The sequence below is a fragment of the Callionymus lyra genome, chromosome 10 (genome assembly GCF_982586985.1).
Source record: "Callionymus lyra chromosome 10, fCalLyr1.hap1.1, whole genome shotgun sequence".
In the NCBI taxonomy this organism is placed as follows: domain Eukaryota; kingdom Metazoa; phylum Chordata; class Actinopteri; order Syngnathiformes; family Callionymidae; genus Callionymus; species Callionymus lyra.
The window spans coordinates 7,547,688-7,569,276 of NC_141827.1; the positions used below are offsets into that span (position 1 = coordinate 7,547,688).

General features: G+C 40.4%; 3 protein-coding genes and 1 non-coding gene across 5 annotated transcripts; 1 reads left to right on the top strand and 3 right to left on the bottom strand.

Annotated features, from left to right (window-relative positions):
- On the bottom strand, nt 1-9,969 carry ergic3 (ERGIC and golgi 3). 2 transcript variants are annotated; one of them, XM_087801415.1, is made up of 14 exons: nt 9,813-9,969; nt 9,101-9,171; nt 8,039-8,126; nt 7,786-7,905; nt 7,198-7,294; nt 6,955-7,120; nt 6,829-6,886; nt 5,753-5,767; nt 5,324-5,355; nt 5,158-5,254; nt 2,203-2,267; nt 1,081-1,217; nt 959-1,014; nt 1-885 (listed from the first exon to the last, which is right to left on the bottom strand). In XM_087801415.1, the coding sequence occupies exons 1-14, from the start codon at nt 9,898-9,900 to the stop codon at nt 806-808; spliced, it is 1,170 nt and encodes a 389-aa protein (XP_087657541.1). In that variant the 5' UTR covers nt 9,901-9,969; the 3' UTR covers nt 1-805. The 2 variants fall into 2 exon arrangements, with proteins under 2 accessions (XP_087657541.1, XP_087657542.1); XM_087801416.1 differs by lacking the exon at nt 5,753-5,767.
- Nucleotides 2,417-4,188, top strand: romo1 (reactive oxygen species modulator 1). Its single transcript, XM_087800594.1, has 3 exons — nt 2,417-2,535; nt 3,156-3,286; nt 3,970-4,188. The coding sequence occupies exons 2-3, from the start codon at nt 3,156-3,158 to the stop codon at nt 4,076-4,078; spliced, it is 240 nt and encodes a 79-aa protein (XP_087656720.1). The 5' UTR covers nt 2,417-2,535; the 3' UTR covers nt 4,079-4,188.
- A 1,471-nt stretch (nt 9,970-11,440) lies between the features above and the next one.
- Nucleotides 11,441-16,813, bottom strand: cyc1 (cytochrome c-1). Its single transcript, XM_087800189.1, has 7 exons — nt 16,711-16,813; nt 15,634-15,824; nt 15,316-15,442; nt 14,024-14,181; nt 13,803-13,963; nt 12,593-12,693; nt 11,441-12,041 (listed from the first exon to the last, which is right to left on the bottom strand). Exons 1-7 carry the CDS (start codon nt 16,789-16,791, stop codon nt 11,937-11,939), a joined length of 924 nt encoding a protein of 307 aa, XP_087656315.1. The 5' UTR covers nt 16,792-16,813; the 3' UTR covers nt 11,441-11,936.
- A 978-nt stretch (nt 16,814-17,791) lies between these two features.
- On the bottom strand, nt 17,792-17,863 carry trnae-cuc (transfer RNA glutamic acid (anticodon CUC)). The gene has a single exon. It is a non-coding gene; the product is annotated as a tRNA-Glu (tRNA).
- Between the last annotated feature and the right edge of the window lie 3,726 nt (nt 17,864-21,589).

A 21,589-nucleotide genomic window follows, 5' to 3' on the forward strand; every position in this document is an offset into this window, starting at 1 on the left:
CAACATTTATTTATTTTTCGTCATTTAGAAAAAAACATTTTGAGACAATCAAAATATAAATACATATTTCTCTCCCATCCTCACTCACACACACAGACGCACACACACACAATCAACCATCCTGTCAATCAGACGTCAATTTAAAAACAAAAAGCCATGACTGTTCATGGACCCCAGAGCACGGTTGTCAATAAAGTTGTGTTCCACATCTTGTCGTATGGCGGGAGAGGTGGAAGGGGGGGGTCGGAGGTCGGTGCTGGTCACATGACAGAGTTTGTGGATCTTTAAGTGAAGCAGAGAGAATTAAAAAAACTTAAAAAAGTGTTTGGTGGGATCATTTAAAAAGAGGTCAAAGGGTCACAACGCTCGAGTGGAAGAAGAAGATTATCATGATGTTTCATCACTCGAGGATTGTGAAACTAGTCTTGCTCGTCTATCATGATATTTACGGTATCTTCTGATCGGTTTCAAACGAAACACATTTAAACGTTTCTTCTCACGAAACATCATTGGGTTCAGAGGAAGATTAGAAATAAACTTTTAGTCGAATCATTTCAGGTTTTTACTTTGCCGACGGTTCATGAAGTGTCGCGTCAAGATGGTTCTGCTCATGATGGTCTGGAGAGAGAAAGAGAGGAGGATGAAGGAGGTCGGAGGGAGTTTCGTCTCCTCACAGCTTCGATCTCAAAGAGTCTCGAGAATTTCTCAGTGTTTCTTTCCCAACAGAGCGACGGAGGCGAAGTCCTCGTGGAGTCTCTGTGGTGGTCTGCGTGTTATGCACCGCGGCCTCCAGCAGGAGGCGCTGTTAGGAGGCTTTCCCGAGCTCTATCTTCTGCTGAATGGCTCGTGCCGAGTGGTAGATGAGCGAGTCGATGAGGCCGGCGACTGTGGAGCACACAAGAGTGAGAAACACTCCTTCAGAACATCGACTCGTGCGACCGGGCGCCGCCGCACTCACCCGTGAAGACGCCCCCGATGATGGCGCACACCCCCGTCAGGAAGTGAGTGAAGGATCTGACAGAGGCAGAGGTCAAAGGTCAGAGAGCGGCGGGAGTCGGCGGAGAGGCGCGACGCTCGTACCTGTGCTTCTCCGTGAACTTCACCATCATGGGCGACAGCTCGTAGAGCACGAAGACGCCCGGCAGACCCTGGTCTCCGATCAGACCGTTGGCCACCTTTTCGTGGCGGGTCACGGAGAACTGGTTACTCTTCACCACCTGAAACACAAGCTGCCGCTTAGAAACTCTAGAAGCATTTTAGTGGAACTTTACTCATGAAAACATTCGTTGAATAGTTTTATGTTCAAATGTTTATATATTCAGCCACACATTTTTTTAAAATTAATTTAAAAGGCTATATTTAATTTAAGAATTGTTTAAATAAGAATATTTAACTAAAAAAATTGTATTTTTAAAAAAAAAAAAATCATGTCGGTAACATTTCTATATTTAATTTAAAAGGATAAAAATGTGAAAAATACTGAATTAGAAAATTCGTTTTTTAATTATTTGAATTAGAATATCAAACTTTAGATGTACAAATAATTCAATTAATTTTTTTAAAAATTCTTTAATCGGATTATTAAAGAAAAAGAGAATAATATATATATATATATATATATATATATATATATATATATACATACATACATACATATATATATATATTTTAATTCAGTATTTCCTAAATAAAAAAAGAGTTTTATATTAACTACATTTAAATAAATAAAAAACATTTGGAAAGTTACATTTAATCATTCAATATTATTTTTATTGTGTTCTTTTAAATTCAAAAGGCTATGAATAAAAACTATTATAAATACTGTATATTACATTTTAATAATTGAAATAAGACAATTAAACTCATTCTATCATTAAAATTTGCACAATAATACAAACATTTTTGTATTGAATTTAAACCTTTTTTTTTATATATATATATTTTAATTAGAATATCAATCTGTGTTAAAAAATTTCAATTGATCTTAAAAGATTTTTATTTAAAAATAATAATTATTCAATAATAAATAGACTGACTATTCAATATATAAATTCAATAGAATAATAATAATAATAATAAAATTCAGTTGTTCTCCCAAAAATATATAAATTCTCAATAACAACATAATTTAAATAAAAAATGTAAACATTTGACATGTTTAATTCAACCGTTCATTATTGTGATTCTTCTTTATTGACTCACCTCTCCGTCAGTTTTCATGTAGATGGTCGGAACTATTTTCACAAAGTATTGATACATCATCGAGGCTGTGGAGACAAGCAACACAATAAATACACACGTTAAATCACACAACAACAACAGCCTCAGTGTGATGTTAGTTACAACTGTAGTTTTAAAACACGCCAGCGAGAGGCGCTGCTGCGCGCTCTATGTTTCCGTAAACCTCGTTGTCACTTCCGCTTCTCTTCCGCGTAGCGGTCATGCTCCAGTAGAATCTAAACGCTGCTCTGCAAACAGTTTTCAACGGTGATTCCACAAGGAGGACGATAACGTCAACGCACAACAGACGCCGAGGTAAGACCCGCGTCGTAAAAACAGTTGTGGCTTCAGGTTTATTTCGTTTATCTCTAATCTCGTCGTGTTTGTCGTTCAAGGCCACAGTGACGTTAGCTTGAGAGTTAGCATGCTAACGTGCACTGCGACACATCTTATTCAGTCTCCGATTAAACTCTGTTTTCTGTTAAGATTTGAATTGATAAAGCAGACAAAGCGACCTTTAAATCGTTTTCAAAGAGTGGCCAACTAGTTAATAAGTAAACTAGCAATTAAAAAGATGATTCAAGTTGAAATATTGCAAGTTGCTGTTTTGGTTAACTACCCTCGAGCAATTCACCTGTATTCAACAGCATAGATTAATACAGATAATAAATATTGTTGTCAAATATAGTTAAAAGATCTGGTAGGAATGTGTGAAGGCAGAATCCACCAAAGCACAGATGAACTAGTGTGATTGTAGAAATATTTCAGAGATTTCCACACTTGTGTGGACGTTATGTTTATTCTTCTGGCCGCAGCTGTGAAGGTAATCTCTGGCTGCTTCCCTGCGATACACCTGAACGGGTCACAGATGTGATGTGTTCATTTAATCATCACTATGGTGAGATGTAACCCAGGAACTGCTTTGTCTCCTACAGATGCCAGTTCCAGTCGGTGGGTACGGGCAGACGCAGCCCAACTGCTTTGACCGGGTCAAGATGGGCTTCATGATGGGGTTTGCTATAGGAATGGCAGCCGGAGCCATGTTTGGATCCTTCTCCTGCCTGAGGTAACTACTGTTGCTGCCTCGATGTTCGCCACCGTGTTTGCAGCTAAAAGATAAAAATCCTCACTGAAATACACTCCAAGATGAACTCCGATAGAATGGGATCTTCAGCTCGAACCACTTTAAATTCTAGACTTTTTCCATAATGATTCTTCATGTCTAAGGTTTCAATCCAAGAGGGACATTAAGGACAAGCATTTATGAAGATATTTTGTGTGTTTTCAAATGCACCTTATTCTTCATCATTATGGACATACATTTGTGACTATAACTCTAAAAAGAAACGGGTTACTGTGAAAATAACGCCAACACCTGACATGAGGCGAGTAGAAAAGTAATCGAGTTTAAATTTTGGGTGAACTATCACTTTAAGTAGACGGTCGTCAACAATTCAAGTAGATCGAAGTACATGTTTATATGGTTACCTATGGAGATGTTGTAATTAGTAATAATAGTAATTGACGGGTTGTTTGGTAAGAGGACATTAAGATAATCAATACAGATTGAGGCCTCAAAGGAATTTATCACCATCAAGCTCAGACTTTTTGCTAGACAGTTAAAAAAAAGAAATGGTCGAGAAAAGAATTAGAACCCTATCGTGGAATAATTATCAAGGTATGTGTGTCAATGTATGTGTAATGAGAGTGTTGATCTTGACTACACTAACTAAGCTTTGCCTCCTCCAGGGTCGGCATGCGTGGCCGGGAGTTGGTGGGAGGAGTCGGTAAAACCATGATGCAGAGCGGAGGAACTTTTGGGACTTTCATGTCCATCGGGATGGGCATACGCTGCTGAGGACTGAAGTCTACCTCATGTCTACACAACCTTGGGACTTTTTTTCCTGTCAGAACCACCGATCTGCGCCCGTCACTCTGTTTTGTCAATAAAGTTTGTCAAAAAGGCTACTGTGCTTCTGATATGAACAGCAGCTGAGTGGAATAATGCATTTGAGAGAATCTGTGACATGATTTTCAGCAACATGTTGAAATAATTACTGCTTTTATACAGTGTTTGAAAATAGAAAACTTTGACATTTTCAGATGTTTTGTGGGTCAAAAGCTGTTTGACGTCTGTGAAACTGTTTTAAACTATTACCAACTACAATTCTGATCTAGCAAATGACCAAAAGCCGCATATTCTTTGATCAAGTTTATCTTTTGTTCCTTTAGTGACTTGTTTGGACTGTACATGACAAGATCACTGAGACTTAAGGAAACTCTTTCATTTTAAGGAGGGCTGAACGATTATCGAAAGAAATATAATTGTGATGATTTTTATGCATTTTTTAAATCTAATACAACAAATGATCAACTTAACATTAAAATGTGTTTCTCTTGATTCTCAAGATAAAGTCCAAGTATTTTTTATGATAAAGGCAGATTAATCATACCTTAAAATAAAGGGAGAAGGTTTATTTAGTTACTCTATACTTAAATACTAAAAACTAATGTAAAAAGATGCTAAAAGTCTGATGTGAACATTTATATTTGAGTCAATAATTGATACAAACTTAAGTGCAGAGTAAAGAAAAGCCATTCTTTTTCTTACTGCATATTTTTGCACAGTTTCTCGTGTGTTTAAGTGCATTTCCTGTCACCGTACCATTGACACAATTTGAATTGTGTGATTGCGTAAGGTACTTCGATGAGCAAACACAAAAGTTGTTGAAAACACTGTTTCTTTTGCTGCTGCTCTTTGGCTTCTCTAGACCTCACTGATCAACGGGTTCAAGCGTCTCTCTCTCCGATCGCGATTATATCGCAAATGCGATAAATAGTTCACCCCTAATTGGAAGTCTAATCTTGAATGTTTAATCTTTGTACCAGTGTGGTCAAACGCATCATCAGATTTCTTCAGACCAACTCGTGGCTCACCTTGTGGCGCGGCTACATTCGTCCCATCCAGAGGGTTCACGATACCCGGGTAGTCTTTCCCGAAGGACAGATGCTTTATCAGATGGGTCATGTTGATCTGAAGGAGAAGAAGCAACTTTTATTACGCATGCCATCAACTTAGCTCACGTTCTCGTGTGGCACTCACGTTATCCAGGCCAAAACTCTGCAGGTCGTGAACTGAAAGCACAGAACGTGATGTAAATGATAAGTTACACGTGCGTGAAAGATAACGATGTGGTGAGAAATGGCAAGAGTTGTCACTTCATCTGTGGTTTTTTTGATGACGGTCAAAGTGCAGAACATCACACTAACAGAAGAATTTAAACCAGGTTATTGTTTGACCTATGGCGACCTCTTGAGGCTGACCTGAAAAAGGTCACTCAAATGTTTATGAAGCACAATTGTTGTGGGATATGAAATCAAAGACACTGAACATTTAATAATAATAATGAGTTCCACAGATGGACACAGAAGCTCAGAGAAAGAGAACATCTGATCAAGATTGTCATGGGTGGGAGGAAGAGTCGGCACGCTGGCTGACATGAAATGAGAAAAATCCTTCAGAAAGACTTACTTTCCACAGCGTGCACTGAGGAAAGAAGAGAGGAGAGTTTCAGTAAAGCAGCTCAGCAGCAGACGCAGGAGAAGAGACGTGAAGTTGATGCGTCGAAGGAGGACGTGGAGGATGAGGGTGAGCCGAGACTCACTGGTGATCAGTCTATAGTACAACACGAGTTTTTATTTTGACGTGCATGTGTGATGTGTTTAAGACTCATGATCAGTGACGACAAGCATGTGAATCCAGAGCTTATAATATTCCGTTAATGTTGTGCGAGTAAAAATAAATATACACACACGATTACTCCAGAGCAGATGCTTAAAAGTACAACATCTCAAATGTAAAGTGTATTTAAAAGATATTTCACACCTAGTGAAAAGAAGCACCAAAAGTTGACCTAAAGTTTTGTGTTAATCATATTAAACATTTCCCTGTACATTTAATTTTTTGTTTTGTTTACATTAATATTACAAATGCCTGTGCAAGACTGTTGTTGTATTTGGTTTTGTCATCTTAAACGTTAGATCATTATGAAGGACGTTAAATGACAAGAGTAGATAGTGGTATAGTATTTATAAATAATATAAATGTTCATATCAAACACTGTATTTTAGTATTTAATGTCTGGCTCGACGTTACACTGATAAACTTCAGTGTGAATGAAGTTCGACTCACACCGAGTTAACATGTTTGTTTGTGGTGCTGCTGAAGAATTCCATGATGAAAATGAACTACAAATGAGTGAGAGATTGACAAATACCAGCAACAGAGTCTGAACACGTTTGACTCCAGTGTCTGTCTGTGGAGGACTAGATATTATACAACAAATCTTTTTTTCTTTTTTTAAATAATTAAAATCCTTTTTTTTTTTATCTTTCCAAGTCGACTTCAGTACATGTCCGTCACGAGTGTCTGAAGGATTAAGTCACTGCGGGTATAATCTGATGACTTTTGCAGCTCAAACAGGGATGAAGGAAGAATTGTTTTGTGGGATTATGATGGGATCAAAAGTGTCGTCGTGCGTCAACGGCAGCACGTAGCGTTCAAACACTGCTGCTGGTTATTTGAGGGTTCGTAAGTGCCAGTCTTACCGTGAACGTGCGACTGCTGGAAACTTTTTCCCGGAGCAAAGTGAAAGTTTCCAGCCACCTGCAACGAAGCAAAATCTTTGCTTAAGTTTTCAAGAGTCAAAAAGAAGAAGTGAACAGCAATCTGACCTTGTTGACCTCCAGGAAGCCGTAGACCTGACAGCCCTCGTTCTTCTGCTCCTGCATCTTCTGGGTGAAACCTTCTCTCTTGCACTGCTCAATGGTGTCGGCGTTCTTGAAGGCCCAGCCTCGTCGCCGGTACGCTTCCCTCACGTCGTCACACGTGTTGCAGCATCTGCACAAAGATGACGGTCAAACAACCATGATGGGGAGTCTTTGGACAACTTGATGTGTGTGAGAGTGAGTTCTCACTTGAGGTCGTCAGTCTCTGCTCCATAGCAGCTCTCACATCTGTTTGGGTCCAGTGTACTCGGGTCGAATACTTGACCGTCATCAGCTTTACCCAGTTCTGAAGGAAGCATCATCATCATCATTATATAAATACAAAATAAACATGAAGATGAATAAAAACATGAAAGAAAACATGCTTCAAATATCCAGTAATAACACTGTGAACATTTTTTCAGTACTTATTTACTACAATAAACTGTACTTTAATTAAACCTATATTCAATATTTACGCTGAATCTATATCTATAAAGGGCGCCGAGTAAGCTTAGTTCTCTCACAGTTACCACAGGAGTTCTAAAGAAATCATCTTGGATTCATTTTTGTTTTTTGCCTTGTTCGTCCGCAAAAAACAAAAAGGCTGTACACTTACTACTCCCTAATCATTCATGCTAACAGCGTTAAACTAAGCTAGAGTTCTGTAGTGCAAATATTTAGCAAGTCAAAGTCTCAAAAGTCACAAGTCCTCCAACATTTTTTTTAGCCCTTGGCAGCTTGCAATCTGCCAGCACTCAGAGCTGCTCCGGACAGTAATGAGGAAGTGGTCAGTACCGTGTTTCTCCGCCTCCGTGGTGACAGAGTTGAGCTCTTTGTCCAGTCTCCGCTTGAACAGATTGTGCTCCACGTCCAGCTGCTGCTCTCCAGCCACGTCCATGGCGTCTATACTGAGATCTGGAAGAGAGGTTCATCATCTCTGTCATCTCCCATGTGTGGTCGTACAGTAGAGCCTTTATCAGCGTTTTTACATCACATCATTATCTTATTACAGACTCAGCTTCTTCTGCTCCCTTCATGCTCTACTCACAGGCGCAGGGCATGTGAGGGAAGACGACGTCGATGTTGATCTTCAACTTGTCGCCTCGAGACGTGTCCACGTAGAGCTCCGGGTGGACCTGAAGGCAACACAAGCTTTTATTCAGCCCGTTGACGGTTCGACTCATTCTACACACTCAGGTCGAGCATAAAAAATTCTAGAATAAGACACAGTAATTATTAATCTCTTAATCTTGAGCTGATGAACCGACAGAAAGAATGGGCTGAACTTTCCAACCAACAATAAGCTGCTGTAATAACACAACTGGGTTTTCTCTGGTGCTCTTCATCATATGAAGTGTTCGGATGATTCGAGATTTTTATTTTGTCCCTTTGGGGCAATTGGTTTTGCCGCAGTTAAGACAAACACAGTGATGCGCAACCATACAACAAAAGTTAATGAACATAAAATAAAATATAAAAGCATATAGTAGAATACTGTGGGATGGGCAGTGGTTAAGGAGCGAGAGAAGACAAATGAGTGTTTGAAGCGGTTTGTTTTGGCTGTTGGTGGTGAGGACTTAGCTTTCAAAAATGAGATCGTTGCAAGTGTTGGTTGAGCCTCTGGCTGTGAAACATCTGTGTCAGACCGACACAGTCATAGTGCAGCAGTTGATTTATTATCTTAATAATAATAATGTAAATAATACAATGACATGTGTAAGAGGAGACAAGTGTCACACCCACAAGCGCTACGGAATGGTAATAAGCTCCTTGGAGGAGGATGAGGTGAAGATGAGTAACGGTTGAGCGTCTTCATGTTGCAATAAGCGTTTGCGAGTCAGACTTGTTCTACTGGTTCAACAGGAGCATCAGAAGTGTTATCTTTCCCCTGGGCTTCAAATGCTTGTGCTAAAATGATACTATAACCCAATTTAAGAAGCATTGTTTCATTAACATTACCATCTTTTTAGAGTGATTTTTTAAAATAGTTTTGACCGTTTTTACAGCAGTTTGGCTTTTTATGCCAACGGTAGAGTGTGTGTTGTCAGTTACATCAGACAAAAAACATGCAAAACAGCTTCAGTGGTAAAGAAAGTTTAGACAAACTTACCTCCTTGGTGAGATAATACTGGAGCTCAGATATGAAGAGGATCAACATGATGATGCCGCTGATGATGGTGACTGCACACGTTCATCCGACCAAAAGAGAAGATTGAAAATGAACAACCAACAATGTTTTACGAGAATAAATATCACTAAAACATCATCGATGGAGTTTTTACTTCAACAGGGGGATGAGTAAGATGTCGAGTGTCTGACATTCACAGTAGCGTAGAATGATAAACACCAACATAGTTTCAGCCGTTGTTTATTTTTTAAACTTTCCCGACTGAGATGTTCCTCAACTAGATTGCAGATGTCAGTAAACCCACCAGGACCAGGACAAGAGCAGGACTTTGTTAATCTTTGCTCAGTTATGATTCTTTTCATCCGTTATGAATGAATATAAATCACTTGCACACAGTTAGGAGCACAAAAAACGATGAAAATTTGCCAAAAAGTCAAATCAACAACGTATTTTTAAAATGTGTTACAATGAAATACACACTAAAATGTTTTTGACCAATATGGTTAGAAAGATTTACAAAAAACATCCGAGATGTCTGTTAGAAACCAAAGGACGTTCACAGACTTTGATAAGGTTAAATGTGACACATGAGGTGTGTAGTTCCACAGAAGCAGTTAGCATTGTTGTTAGCCGGGAGCTAGCAGCCTACAGCCCTTGAATGGCAACTGCTTACAGGTACAAATTCAACCCGCACCTGTCGCTCCTCCCCACGTCTTCACTCGGAAATCCTCCAGAGTTTTCGGATAGGCGTCAAACTGCTTGAGTTTATTCAGCGTGTCCATTTTCGGGCTGAAATGTTCAGTTCCAGAGCGAATCCTTCCCGACAGACACACATCAGTCCTGTGTCTTCACTTCCGGGACACACGCGGGACGAGCCGGACCAATCAGAGGCCGCCGCGATCTCCCTGCGCGCTGATTGGTTGTCGACCGTTTTCGTCAAACGATGGTCCTGATCAAATAATCCGAGGAGAATATAATCCGATGTTGATCCGTGACGTTTGACGACTTCGATCCGGATTTTTCCAAATCAGAAACCAAACTCTGACTATTGTTGAATAAATGACACTGATTTATGTCCTATTGTTTTAATCTATTCACGTTTCCAATCTATATTTGGATCAGTGTCAGATTAGATCATTTAAAAGTGGAAGCGATTAATGAAGAAAATTGAAGTTTGAATCCATCTGCACGAGAATGTAAACTAACTTTGTTTCTCTTTGGATTACTGACGCCAACACTGACACCTCAGTCTACTTTGAAATTTGAAAAAAGAGAAGCATTAATATAATGTATTATATTTTTATATATGGGATATATTTATCATTTTGTATCTTTACTCAAGCAGTAAATAACAAGCAAAGAGTCATTAATACTTTGTTAAAATATTTTTAAAAAAAGTCATGTAAATTCATAAATTATTATAAAATGCTCGAGCAAATATAAAGTGGAATTTAAAAAACAGTCAATGAACCACAAGTGAATATATTGTGAATTGCATCTTAAATATATCATTTAACTACATTTTTTTGTGGCAAATATGGATTTTTGCAGATATCTTTCTGGCATTAAAACCTTTTTTTCCCTGTCTTTTAAATTCCTTTAGCCGTCCCCAGTATGATCCTAGTAGGGAAGGTCGTTCTTGAAAGCAGGTGGCGGCTGCTATGCTCTCGTGGTCGTCCTGCAAAAGTTTTTAAACAGCAAACGATGTTCGTCCAGAACTCTCTTCATCCAGAGGGTCGCATAACAGGATACGTGGTATAGAATCCTGTGGTTTTTCTGTCTTTACTTTATAATACAGTTCGCAAAAAAGCATAAAAATAACACATATCCAACTCTGAATTGTAGTTAAATCAGTTTGAAACAAAGTAGTTCCATAAAATAAGTCTATAAGATCATCCGTTTGTGTGCTGACTTAAGGGGAACAGAATTGGGAATTAAAAAACACTGGGAAGAAAACTTTAAAAAAAAAGTGTTAATGGTTTTACTTTTCAAAACTATTTAAAAAAAAAAGTGAGTAACAACAACAGCACTTCAACTATTCAATATTTATTTCTCTTTGTTCTTGTTCTTATTTTATTTTGATTATTTCATGAAAAATTGCTTTATTTTCTGTGGATAATTTGAAAAAAAAAAAAAAAAAATTGGGATCAATAAAGTTCTACCTATGTACGACTCACGTTTTTGGCTCCACCCACTGTTCGATTAGTGCAATTACATCATAATGGATCAGTTATTCTTTTGGTGCGTTAGATTGAAAAGAGAAAAGTTGCTAAAGAGAGAGAAAAAGACAAATCAAACTGCAGTGAAGAGACGCACAGGAGGTCATTAGAGATAATTTATTTGTACAGTCCAAGAAGAGAGCATCCTGACTCAACGTTATCGACAACCATCACATCATCGGTCGCCTCCTGCAGCAGCCAGAGTGTGCGTTCAAGAACACGACAACATTCCAACACGAGCGCACAACAGCTTCTCCTCAGCAGCACCGACACATTTAAAGGCGAGTGTAAGTTTGTTCGTCGGCAGAGTGTTGTGGGGTCCTTGAACAACACTGAGGTTCGTGGACCACCTCCCGGATGTAAAGATGGACTGTACGGTCCAGGCTCCGCCCCCCCGGTGACTCTACAGGTTTGTGTTGTCATTTGTGGATGTTCACGTCTCGATTCTTTTACACAACAAAGCTTTTTACAATAAAACTAATAAAACTAAAATGACTTTGAATTTAACGCGACCGACGGCCACTAGGGGGGGCGCACCAGGGATGAGCCTGTCTTTACATACGGTCAGTGGAAATGGGCCGCTTGGATAAGGGTTCCGTTTATTTGGGGGGCCTGTAGGCGATCTTCCTGCTCTTCAGCACCGACCACCGATGTCTCTTCATGTAGTAGGTCAGAGGGATGATGATGGCAGCACCCATCAGCAGCTGTGAGGAGACCAGGGTCAGACTCTACGCCCGTGTTGAAGAGCGTGTGTGTCCCTCTCTGTGTGCGTCAGTGCAGGTGTGTGTGCGTGCGTCAGTGCAGGTGTGTGTGCGTGCGTCAGTGCAAGTGTGTGTGCGTGCGTCAGTGCAAGTGTGTGTGCGTGCGTCAGTGCAAGTGTGTGTGCGTGCGTCAGTGCAAGTGTGTGTGCGTGCGTCAGTGCAAGTGTGTGTGCGTGCGTCAGTGCAAGTGTGTGTGCGTGCGTCAGTGCAAGTGTGTGTGCGTGCGTCAGTGCAAGTGTGTGTGCGTGCGTCAGTGCAAGTGTGTGTGCGTGCGTCAGTGCAAGTGTGTGTGCATGCAAGAGTGTGCACGTCAGTATAAGTGTGTGTGCAAGTGTGCGTCTGTGAGGGCAAGTGTGCGTCTGTGAGGGCAAGTGTGCGTCTGTGAGGGCAAGTGTGCGTCTGTGAGGGCAAGTGTGCGTCTGTGAGGGCAAGTGTGCGTCTGTGCGTGCATGTGTGCGTGCATGTGTGCGTGCATGTGTGCGTCCGTGTGTTACCTTCATTCCCATGCGTTTGCGTTGGTCGTGCTCAGGCTCAGCGGCCCACCGCAGGAAGGTGCAGACGTCTTTGGCGACCTGACTCATGGTGGCAGGAGTTCCTGAGGAGACACAAGATCCAGTTTGAGTCTGAACCACCACAAAGACAAAAGGTTCTTCGCTCTAAGGCGGGAACCGTGAGGCGTCACATGACACAGTGGAACCATATAGAACAGCAGAACTATTTATAGAATAGATACTCAAGTCTATTTCCAGTGGACCATCTGACCACCCGAAGGTCAGACTTCTGATACAATAATCTACAGGTGGTAAAAGCTTCTCCCTCTTCATTAATATTTATATGAGACCAGGGGTCCCCAACATTTTTTTTTACCACGTACCGGTTTGATGCCGACTGGTGTAAGTACCATTTTAGTCCGAGAACTTCCTTCATGATCACAACACACGTCAGCCTTTTTTTTTAATGAGTAAAAAAAACCTTATAAAACATTCAATATAAATGTGAAATATGTTGTAGAATTTGTCCTTAAATCTCACAATTGAAGTCATTTTCACTAATGACGTCACCACGTAGGAAGTGTGTAAATGCCCGTGCGACGCAGTGTGTGACGGATAAATACAAAAACTATATGACCAGCATAAACTGATTATTGTATGTTCAAAATAATAAAAATACACCTGAACCCACTTTTTTACAACTTTATGTACAGCGTACTCATAACATGACGCCAAAAACATAACAGAAAGTAACATCCACTCTATTGTCTTTATCATGCCCCTCGTATGCTCTCTGGTCGCTATGGTAACATGTAAACATACCTTCAAAATAAAATGATGGTTAAATACCGATGCACCATGAAAATAGTATAAAGTTTCTGTTTTACTCACCATAACACTGCTAACATATGACTTGATATGCGATAAGAGAATTTGGTAACTTTTCAAAATAAAACACTGCAACTCGGATAATTTAATAATGCAGAGATTATGCAAATGTTTTATCCCTTCTCTGAGGCCGGTACCTAATGACCCACGGACCGGTAGACCAGGTATGTTGCAGACTGGGGGCCACATGCAGCCCTCTCACTGCATTTATGGGGCCCTAATGAGGCCAACAATTACATTTCAAGTAATTTAAGTTATTAAAGATCTTTGAGGATTTTTCTTCAGATTTGGGGGTTCAGAGCTGAACTGGTTTACGTGAACGTACCGTCATCGTACTCCAGCACCTCGTTGTAGATGGGCGGAGCCATGCCAATGGACTGGCCGGCGAAGTAGGGGTTGTAGTAGACCCCCTCCTTGGTGGGCACCCCGGCAGGGGGCTCACAGTAGCCTGTGAGCAGACTGAAGACGTAGTCCTCGCCTCCGTGTCTGCAGGATGAAGAGACGGTCAGGGCGCGGCGCCGGAGCGAAGAGAGTCATGTGATCTACCTGGCGTTGACGATGAGGCTGAGGTCTGGAGGGAGAGCGCCGTTGTTGGCCACACGTGCCGCCTCAGGGTTGGGATATGGCTTGGGGAAGTAGTCGGACGGTTTTCCTGGACGGGTGAACATCTCTCCGGAATCATCGGGTCCATCCAACACTTGAATCTGGATCAGAACATGACCTTCATCATCACGGCAAAGGTAAAAACTCACCACATTCACCTGCATCATTATTTTACAACATCCCTATTGAAACTTGCTTATTTACATGTTCATTTTGGATAGTTTAAAAAAAGATTTGATAGTGGTACTGTCGTACATTTCTTTAAATAGTTTTACTTATTCAAATCAAGTTTTGCCTCGTTTATGCATTTTATTTTAGTAAGAAAAAAGCTCGACTTGCAAAGACAGAATATTGAATGGTTGAATTTAACACTGGAAACATTGATTTCGTTTTTTTATTGAAATGTTAAGCGTTGAATTATATTTTTAAATAACTTAATTTAATTTTTCCTATATTTAAAGTTTTTTATTTATTTTTTTAAAACAATTGTATTGGAATTTTTACAGACAGCATTTGATATTGTGATTCCAATAAAAAAAAAAAGCCTTTTGAATTCAATATAAAAATAACTACTAGATAGAACCTTCATGCAATCATGTATTAAACTTGTTGAATTTACTCCCAAAAAATTAGTCAATGCTTAAAAACAACAACATTTCAATACAAACAGGTGTTATAAATGTATAACACCGGCATCACCAGCAAGGCCATCAGGATCACTGGTGACACCGCTCACCCGTACTACAGCCTCTTCAGCCTGCTACTGTCAGGGAGGAGACTGCTCAGTCTTCAGGCCAGAACCAGCAGGTTAAAGGACAGATTTTTCCACCAGGTTGTCAGGAGACTCAACTCCCTCCCTGTCCTACCATTACTCTCACCACCGCTTGCACTACCTGTGCATTAACTTTGTTTTTTTGTTGATATTCTCTTTAGTTTTAGTTAATCATTTAAGTATCGTTGATTATTTATTTCATTTTGTTGGTTATTTATTTTCTTGAATGTCTTAATTAATGTCTTTTCAACAGTCTTCATGTTTTGCATCATGGGTCTTGATACACACATATTTGAAAATAAAAAGGACTTGAAAGCTCTCAGTATTCTGATGTCACTGACATAATTTAAAACATCCTCAAAAGGAGACACAGATATGATGCTTAATATGCAGCAACTGAGTTTGTGATGTGTGCTTGTGTGTCGTGATGCATAAGAGAACGATCTCTGATCAGATGTGTCACCTCCTCAGCCAGGGCCTTGACTTCTTCTTCAGTGTGAGAGACCCCAATCAGGTTCCTGAAGGCCAGATAATCCATACTGTGGCAGGCGGAGCAGACCTGCTTGTACACCTGGTAACCTCGGCGGACGCTGCAGAGTGACGACAACATGAAGGGAAATTAATGCTTCAGAAAGACAATAGTCTGCATTTCTTTAGAGCTCATCTTCAGGTGCTGCTGAACTTGACACCTTCAGTCCTCACTTCAAAACTGACCTTCATTCCACCATCTTAACGAAACAAGCCTCTGATCATCACAGATGTTGTCAAGAGAGCTCCTCACCTGGCGTGGTCCAGCGACGACAGATATCCACCATGGCTCCAGGGGAAGGCAGGAGAGTGCAGCTCCAGGTCAGATGCTCTAACCGACTGCTGCAGACACAGAGCGAGCACAGCACCTCCACCCGCCACAACGCCAAGGGTGGACAGGGCGACCTTCTTGGCGCGGGGCAGACTGGTGAAGGACAAGTTGGCCTGTGGAAAGAACCAGAGACACACTTTTAGAGGCAAAGTAAAACGTATACTCCTGTGACTAGCTCCACCCTTCTGTGTGTGTAAGTGAATTTATATATACACACAGGAATGTCTGCAAGCACCTCATAACCCGGCCACGATCAGACGTTCATGACCTCACATCTCAACCACTACCAGGTGCTGACCACTGCAGAACCACCTGTTAAATCATATCCTCCAAATAAAGTTTAAGTTAAAAACTGCCTATAAACCCAGGACAAAGGGGGAATATTTACATCTTATTTACAATTAATTCACGCAGAACACTCCTAGAGTTACAGTTATACTCGATTAAAGAGTAAAAACAAAACAACTGACGAAGACTGACGATCACAGACGAAGGGCTCGTCAACAAACTGAAGGAAGTCCTTGAAGCTAACTGGCTACTCAGCACAGCGACGACTTTGATTCAGATCAGGTTAAACAAAACAAAACCGTGACTTAAACACAACCAGACTACACTTGTCAATCCTATAATCCGAAAGTGTTATAATCTACAGCAAAGGGTAAACACTGTAGATTTTACTCGCCGGCTCCTTGACACGACAACACGAGTTAGCCGACAAGCTAGCCTCGCTATTCAAGACGACCTCGAGAAAGTCTCAATGGACAAACACGAAACGATGGTTATAGTGACTCGTGCGTGTGTTAAAACAACACTTAAGGTTCGATAAAGTTTTCAAAGCTGTCAGTATTTCATTTCTATCGCTGACTACGAGTGACCTTGTGTTACCCCGGTGCAAAGGCTAACGTTAGCCGCTGCTAGGACACACAAAAGCGGCAGAACCAGCGGAATAAAAACAAATGTGTGGTGATGGTCGGGTTGGGGTTCAGTATCTCTACATACCTTTGGGGTTTTGATAGTTTTGGGAGCGCCCAGAAGGACTCTCCCGCTCCCCGCAAGAGCCACAGCTCGCAGCGCCGCCATCTTCTCTTGGTTTGTCCAAGGAGGCGGTAGACCGGATATAGAAAGTCCTCATGTACGAGGATCAGCGTCCGATACTCACCTTCAAAACAAATAAAGTGATATTATAAGGTATTCGTGATTTAGAGCTAAACTAACTTGAAAACATCGTTAGTTTTTTTTCAGCGATCTTTACGACAAATATATTGATTTATACAAGAACGTTCACTGAGTACTCGACACAATTTGGTTTGGTTTTCTCAATATTTTGTTCATGATCTTCTCAGCGTTGTGTCCCTTTTGGATTAACTTCGGTTTGACGAGTTTCAGGAGAAACCATCACGAAATGTCTTCACACTTAAATCCCAACGCGATAAGCGTTATATTGTCTTATTTTGAAAACGCTTTGCTATGACCGGAACTGATTAACCTCAGGTGTTTTGAGGTGCTTGACGGAAACATATTTTACACAACTGTCTGTTATTTTGGTTATAAAACGGAGAAAATCTACGAAAACGAAATACAAATTCTAAACATGAAAACCCCCCTAGTGTGTGTATTGGTATTTTATTACATATTCTATTTCGGAACGTCAACGATTATAAAACAAACGCCGCATTAAAGTGGCTAAAAGTCTCCCTCTAGTGACAAGTTTGGGAAGTCGTTATGAAAGACTGTTTTATTATTTAAAAAAGGAAATAAGAGGATTTATGATCATTCACTTAAGATGGTCAATCTTTATTTCTAATTATGATCCATCTGTAATTATTATAGGAGTTTCCGCGTTTATGTTTTTAAAGAAAAAAAACATCTCTAACCACTCGACCACTACAGTGTTCTGCCACTAGAGGGAGACGTTGACACGTCAATGCTCGTCACAGAGTCATAGAAACGCAGAGTAAGTTTTTAATTCGTGACGTCATGAATGATCGTGTTTTAAAACATAAATAATGTTGATATTAATGATAAAGTCTCGTAGATTCGTTTTCCAAAAAAAAAAAAAAAAAAATCGACAAAAGAGTAGTTCCCTGACCGGGAATCGAACCCGGGCCGCGGCGGTGAGAGCGCCGAATCCTAACCACTAGACCACCAGGGAGCATGCTAGAGGGAAGACTATTAGCGTATATATTCTTTAATAGATTTCTCTCCGTTCCGCTGCTTGTCATCCACACAAAGTAATACAAATAAATAGTTTAACGTTTTCGCGTTACCTTGAGACTTATGTTCTTATCTTCATAGCAGCTGTGAAGACTGGCCGAAATACATTAATTTGTCGAAACACATAATACAGCAGGCTCCAGAAGTGAAAACGCACAAGATCTCATTGCATTTAACATTTTAACCAGAACTGAAGTATTTAACACCATTTTTGTATTCACTCAGATCCAGGATGCGTTGTTTATGTTTTTCCTGAATTTTCTTAGCAGTGTATATGCATTTTATTTGTCCAAAATCATTGTCACTATTGTTTTGGTACAATAGTTGCACGTCATGTTTTATTTTTCAAAATAAAACATGACGTTATCATGTGAGGACGCTTGTCTCCTCAAGTTCACTTGACAGCATTCATGCTTGATAACAGGAGCTTCCACTGGAAAACACAATGGCTCAAGACTCATGATAGAGTTATGATGGTTCCACAGCAACATTTATCCTACGGTGACATCCAATGAGTAAAATATTTAAAAAATGAAACCGGTTCCAGCATTTGTGCCAGACAAGAATTTGCTATAGTTTCCCAACAAGCGTCCATTCGCAGGCAGGAAGGAAGATTGTGATGTTGGTTTGAACTTGACACCATGTCGGCGCTGTTGAGTTACAATGTCAAAGGAATATTTCAAACAAACAAAAATGTCATTTTCTACTCACCTTCATGTTGACTAAGAGTTAGGATTATTTTCGGAGTAATCTGCTCCTTTTTAGAGTTATAGAGAAACATGTTTGTTCATTTTAATGTAGCGACTGGATCTCAGTTGTCTTCGTTTTCAATCCTTATCCAAAAAGACACATAAAAACATCCAAATACCTCCATTACTGCTCGTCTGTGACGTCCATCTTGTATTGAAGCCTCGACAAGAGGAATCGTTTCAAAGAAACTTAAATAAGTCTGTATTTTAAGACGGTTCTTAACAAGAGGTTCCCAGTCTCAAGTGTTTCCTCATTCAAACACAGTCAGTGGCTGCTATCCTGGTATTGTTTTTACCTTTAATGACCCAAAAATATAGACTTGTTTAACCATTATTTTGTAAAAATCCTTATGTCGAGCCTTCAATACAAGAGGGACTTTACAGACGAGCAGTAATGACTCCTTTAAGAAACATCTTAAGACGTTTCTATTTGTTCAGGCTTTTCTTTGATTTCCTGTTGTTTTATCAGTTTTATCTTGATCTTTAAAATATATACTTTATTAAATATTGTTTTTATTGTTTGAGCGCTTTGTGACCCTGGTCTGGAAAAGCGCTATACAAATAAAAATGACTTACTTATTTACTTAATGGAGGTATTTGGATGTTTTTAAGTGTCTTTTTCGTGACATTCTTGTCTATAACTCTAACAAACCTTCCATGAAACTCATAAAATAGTTTTTTACGGCACTTTTAGGAAAAAACAAGTATTATTTAAATTCCATGGTTCATAGTGACGGGGATAGAGACAAATTGCTAGTTTTTAATGAAAGTCCTAGTGTCGTGAAAAGGCCTTGACCCAGGCCCATACGTGCACGACTGCATCATCCTCAGATGGTTTCAAGGCCTGAAACGACTTCATGAAGAACTTGTTTAATTCAGCAGCGAAAGAAAGAAGAGGAGACGATACGTCTTCATGTGGTCAGACCTACTGGTGACTCTTCACACGTCAAACCATTTCATCCTCTGACCCGCTTGAGTGCAGCCTTTGTTCCATCAACCTCTGCTGACTTTGAAGTCGCCCCGACAGGTGGACATAAGAGTCCGAGAGACGGACTTCTACCAACACGTCAGACGACTCGTCTCAGCGAATCACAGTTGGATGCAAACCCGGGAGGCTGAAATCCAGGCTGGGTCCAGTTCAGGTAGAAACCCCTGTACTGTGACCCACCAGAACCTTAGTGTTACGGTGTCCAGAGTTCACGCGTGTCACTGACATCCTTACGCACACACTGACGACAGGGAAGCAGGTAGATGTGTCAGCGTTTTATCAGGATGTCGCAGGACGTTATCAGCGAACGGGTTAAAGTCTGACGTGACGCTCACATGTTCCAGGGATGTTTTCTTTCAACAACATCACACACATGACGTTGGGGAACGTTACACAACGATCGATGTACACACAAGTCTTAACTCGCCCGCTTCATCTCCATCACAAACCTTTATATTTGTCGCCATGACGACGAGATCCTTGACTTGAATGAGGACGATGACGGAGCTGCTCGCTGACCCGATGTAACATTAGCTGATAACGTTATCTTCAAGTCGTGATCAGAGGATGAATGAAGTCGCACCAACACAGAGTGTCATCAATACGACAAACAGGTTTTTCTGCCGAGTCATCGGACTTGTTCAGGTGTTCTGGACACGGGGGTCCGTTACATCACGCACCGGATGAAAGTGGTGGGAGACGCTATGGTCTTCTTCCTCTGTCCCGAGATGCCTTTGAATTCACATGCATTCTTGACCCTTTGACCTCTGGCAAGGACGAGCCTAATATTAGGGAGCTGGAAGTCTTGAACAGCTGAGCGGTCAGAACCTGGGCGAGGGCTGGTCTTGCAGGTCAAAGGTCAACTTCTGGCCACACATTAAAAAGACGGAAGGAATGAAGAATAGAACCAACATCCGAAAAAAAAGTTTAGGTTATAAAATGAATTATAAACAAATATGATACATTTATTGACAGAGTTTAAAAAGTACAATAAAAACCATTGAATTTAATGACATTTATTTAGCAAATTACATTATAAGTAAGTAAGTATGTAAGTAAGTAATTTTTATTTATATAGCGCTTTTCCAGACCAGGGTCACAAAGTGCTTAAACAATCAAAACAATATTCAATAAAGTATATATTTTAAAGGGCAAGATAAAACTGAGAACACAACAGGAACCATCAGTAGATTCTGATCCACAAACCTCAGAGCCCGAGCTGGGGTGTAAGGCTGGATCAGATCAAATAATAAGATAATAATAGATATCATTTAATTTTTTTTTTTACACACAACCTACCTGATACAATTAGGTGCAAAAATATTATATAATAAATTCATTTAAACTTACTTTTTTTGTATCAAAGAAACAACAGATTTTCTTCAGCAAACAGAGGCAAGATAGTGAGACGGGAGGTGAGACAGGGAGTCGAAACGGGGGGGAGACGGGGAGGTGAGACGGGGGATGATTCGGGGAGGTGAACCCTCAGGTGGAGTGAACCGGCTCCTACGTAACAGCAGGTAAATGATTGACAGCTGTTACACGATATGATTTCCACATCTTCAGGACGCAGCAGCAGGCGACTAATGAAAACGCTCGCCAGGCCGAGCCTCCCCCTCCTCCTCCCCCTCCTCCTCCCTCTCCTCCCCCTTCTCCCCCTTGGACCTCCTCGCCCTCCTCCGACGGGGACGACCCGGAGTATAAAGAGGAGCAGGTTGATGACAGAAGACAGACTCTGATGAGCAGAAGCTGAAGATACAACAGCAAAACCTCTGAAGGTAACCATGGTGATGGAGAGGGGTTCATTTTTAAATTTAGTATATATATATTTTATTTTTACTTTTTTATTTATATATGTATCTTTTCTCTTCTTTTGGCTCTCTGTAATCTCTTATTTAAAATTAAGAACATTTTTTTAATATATATA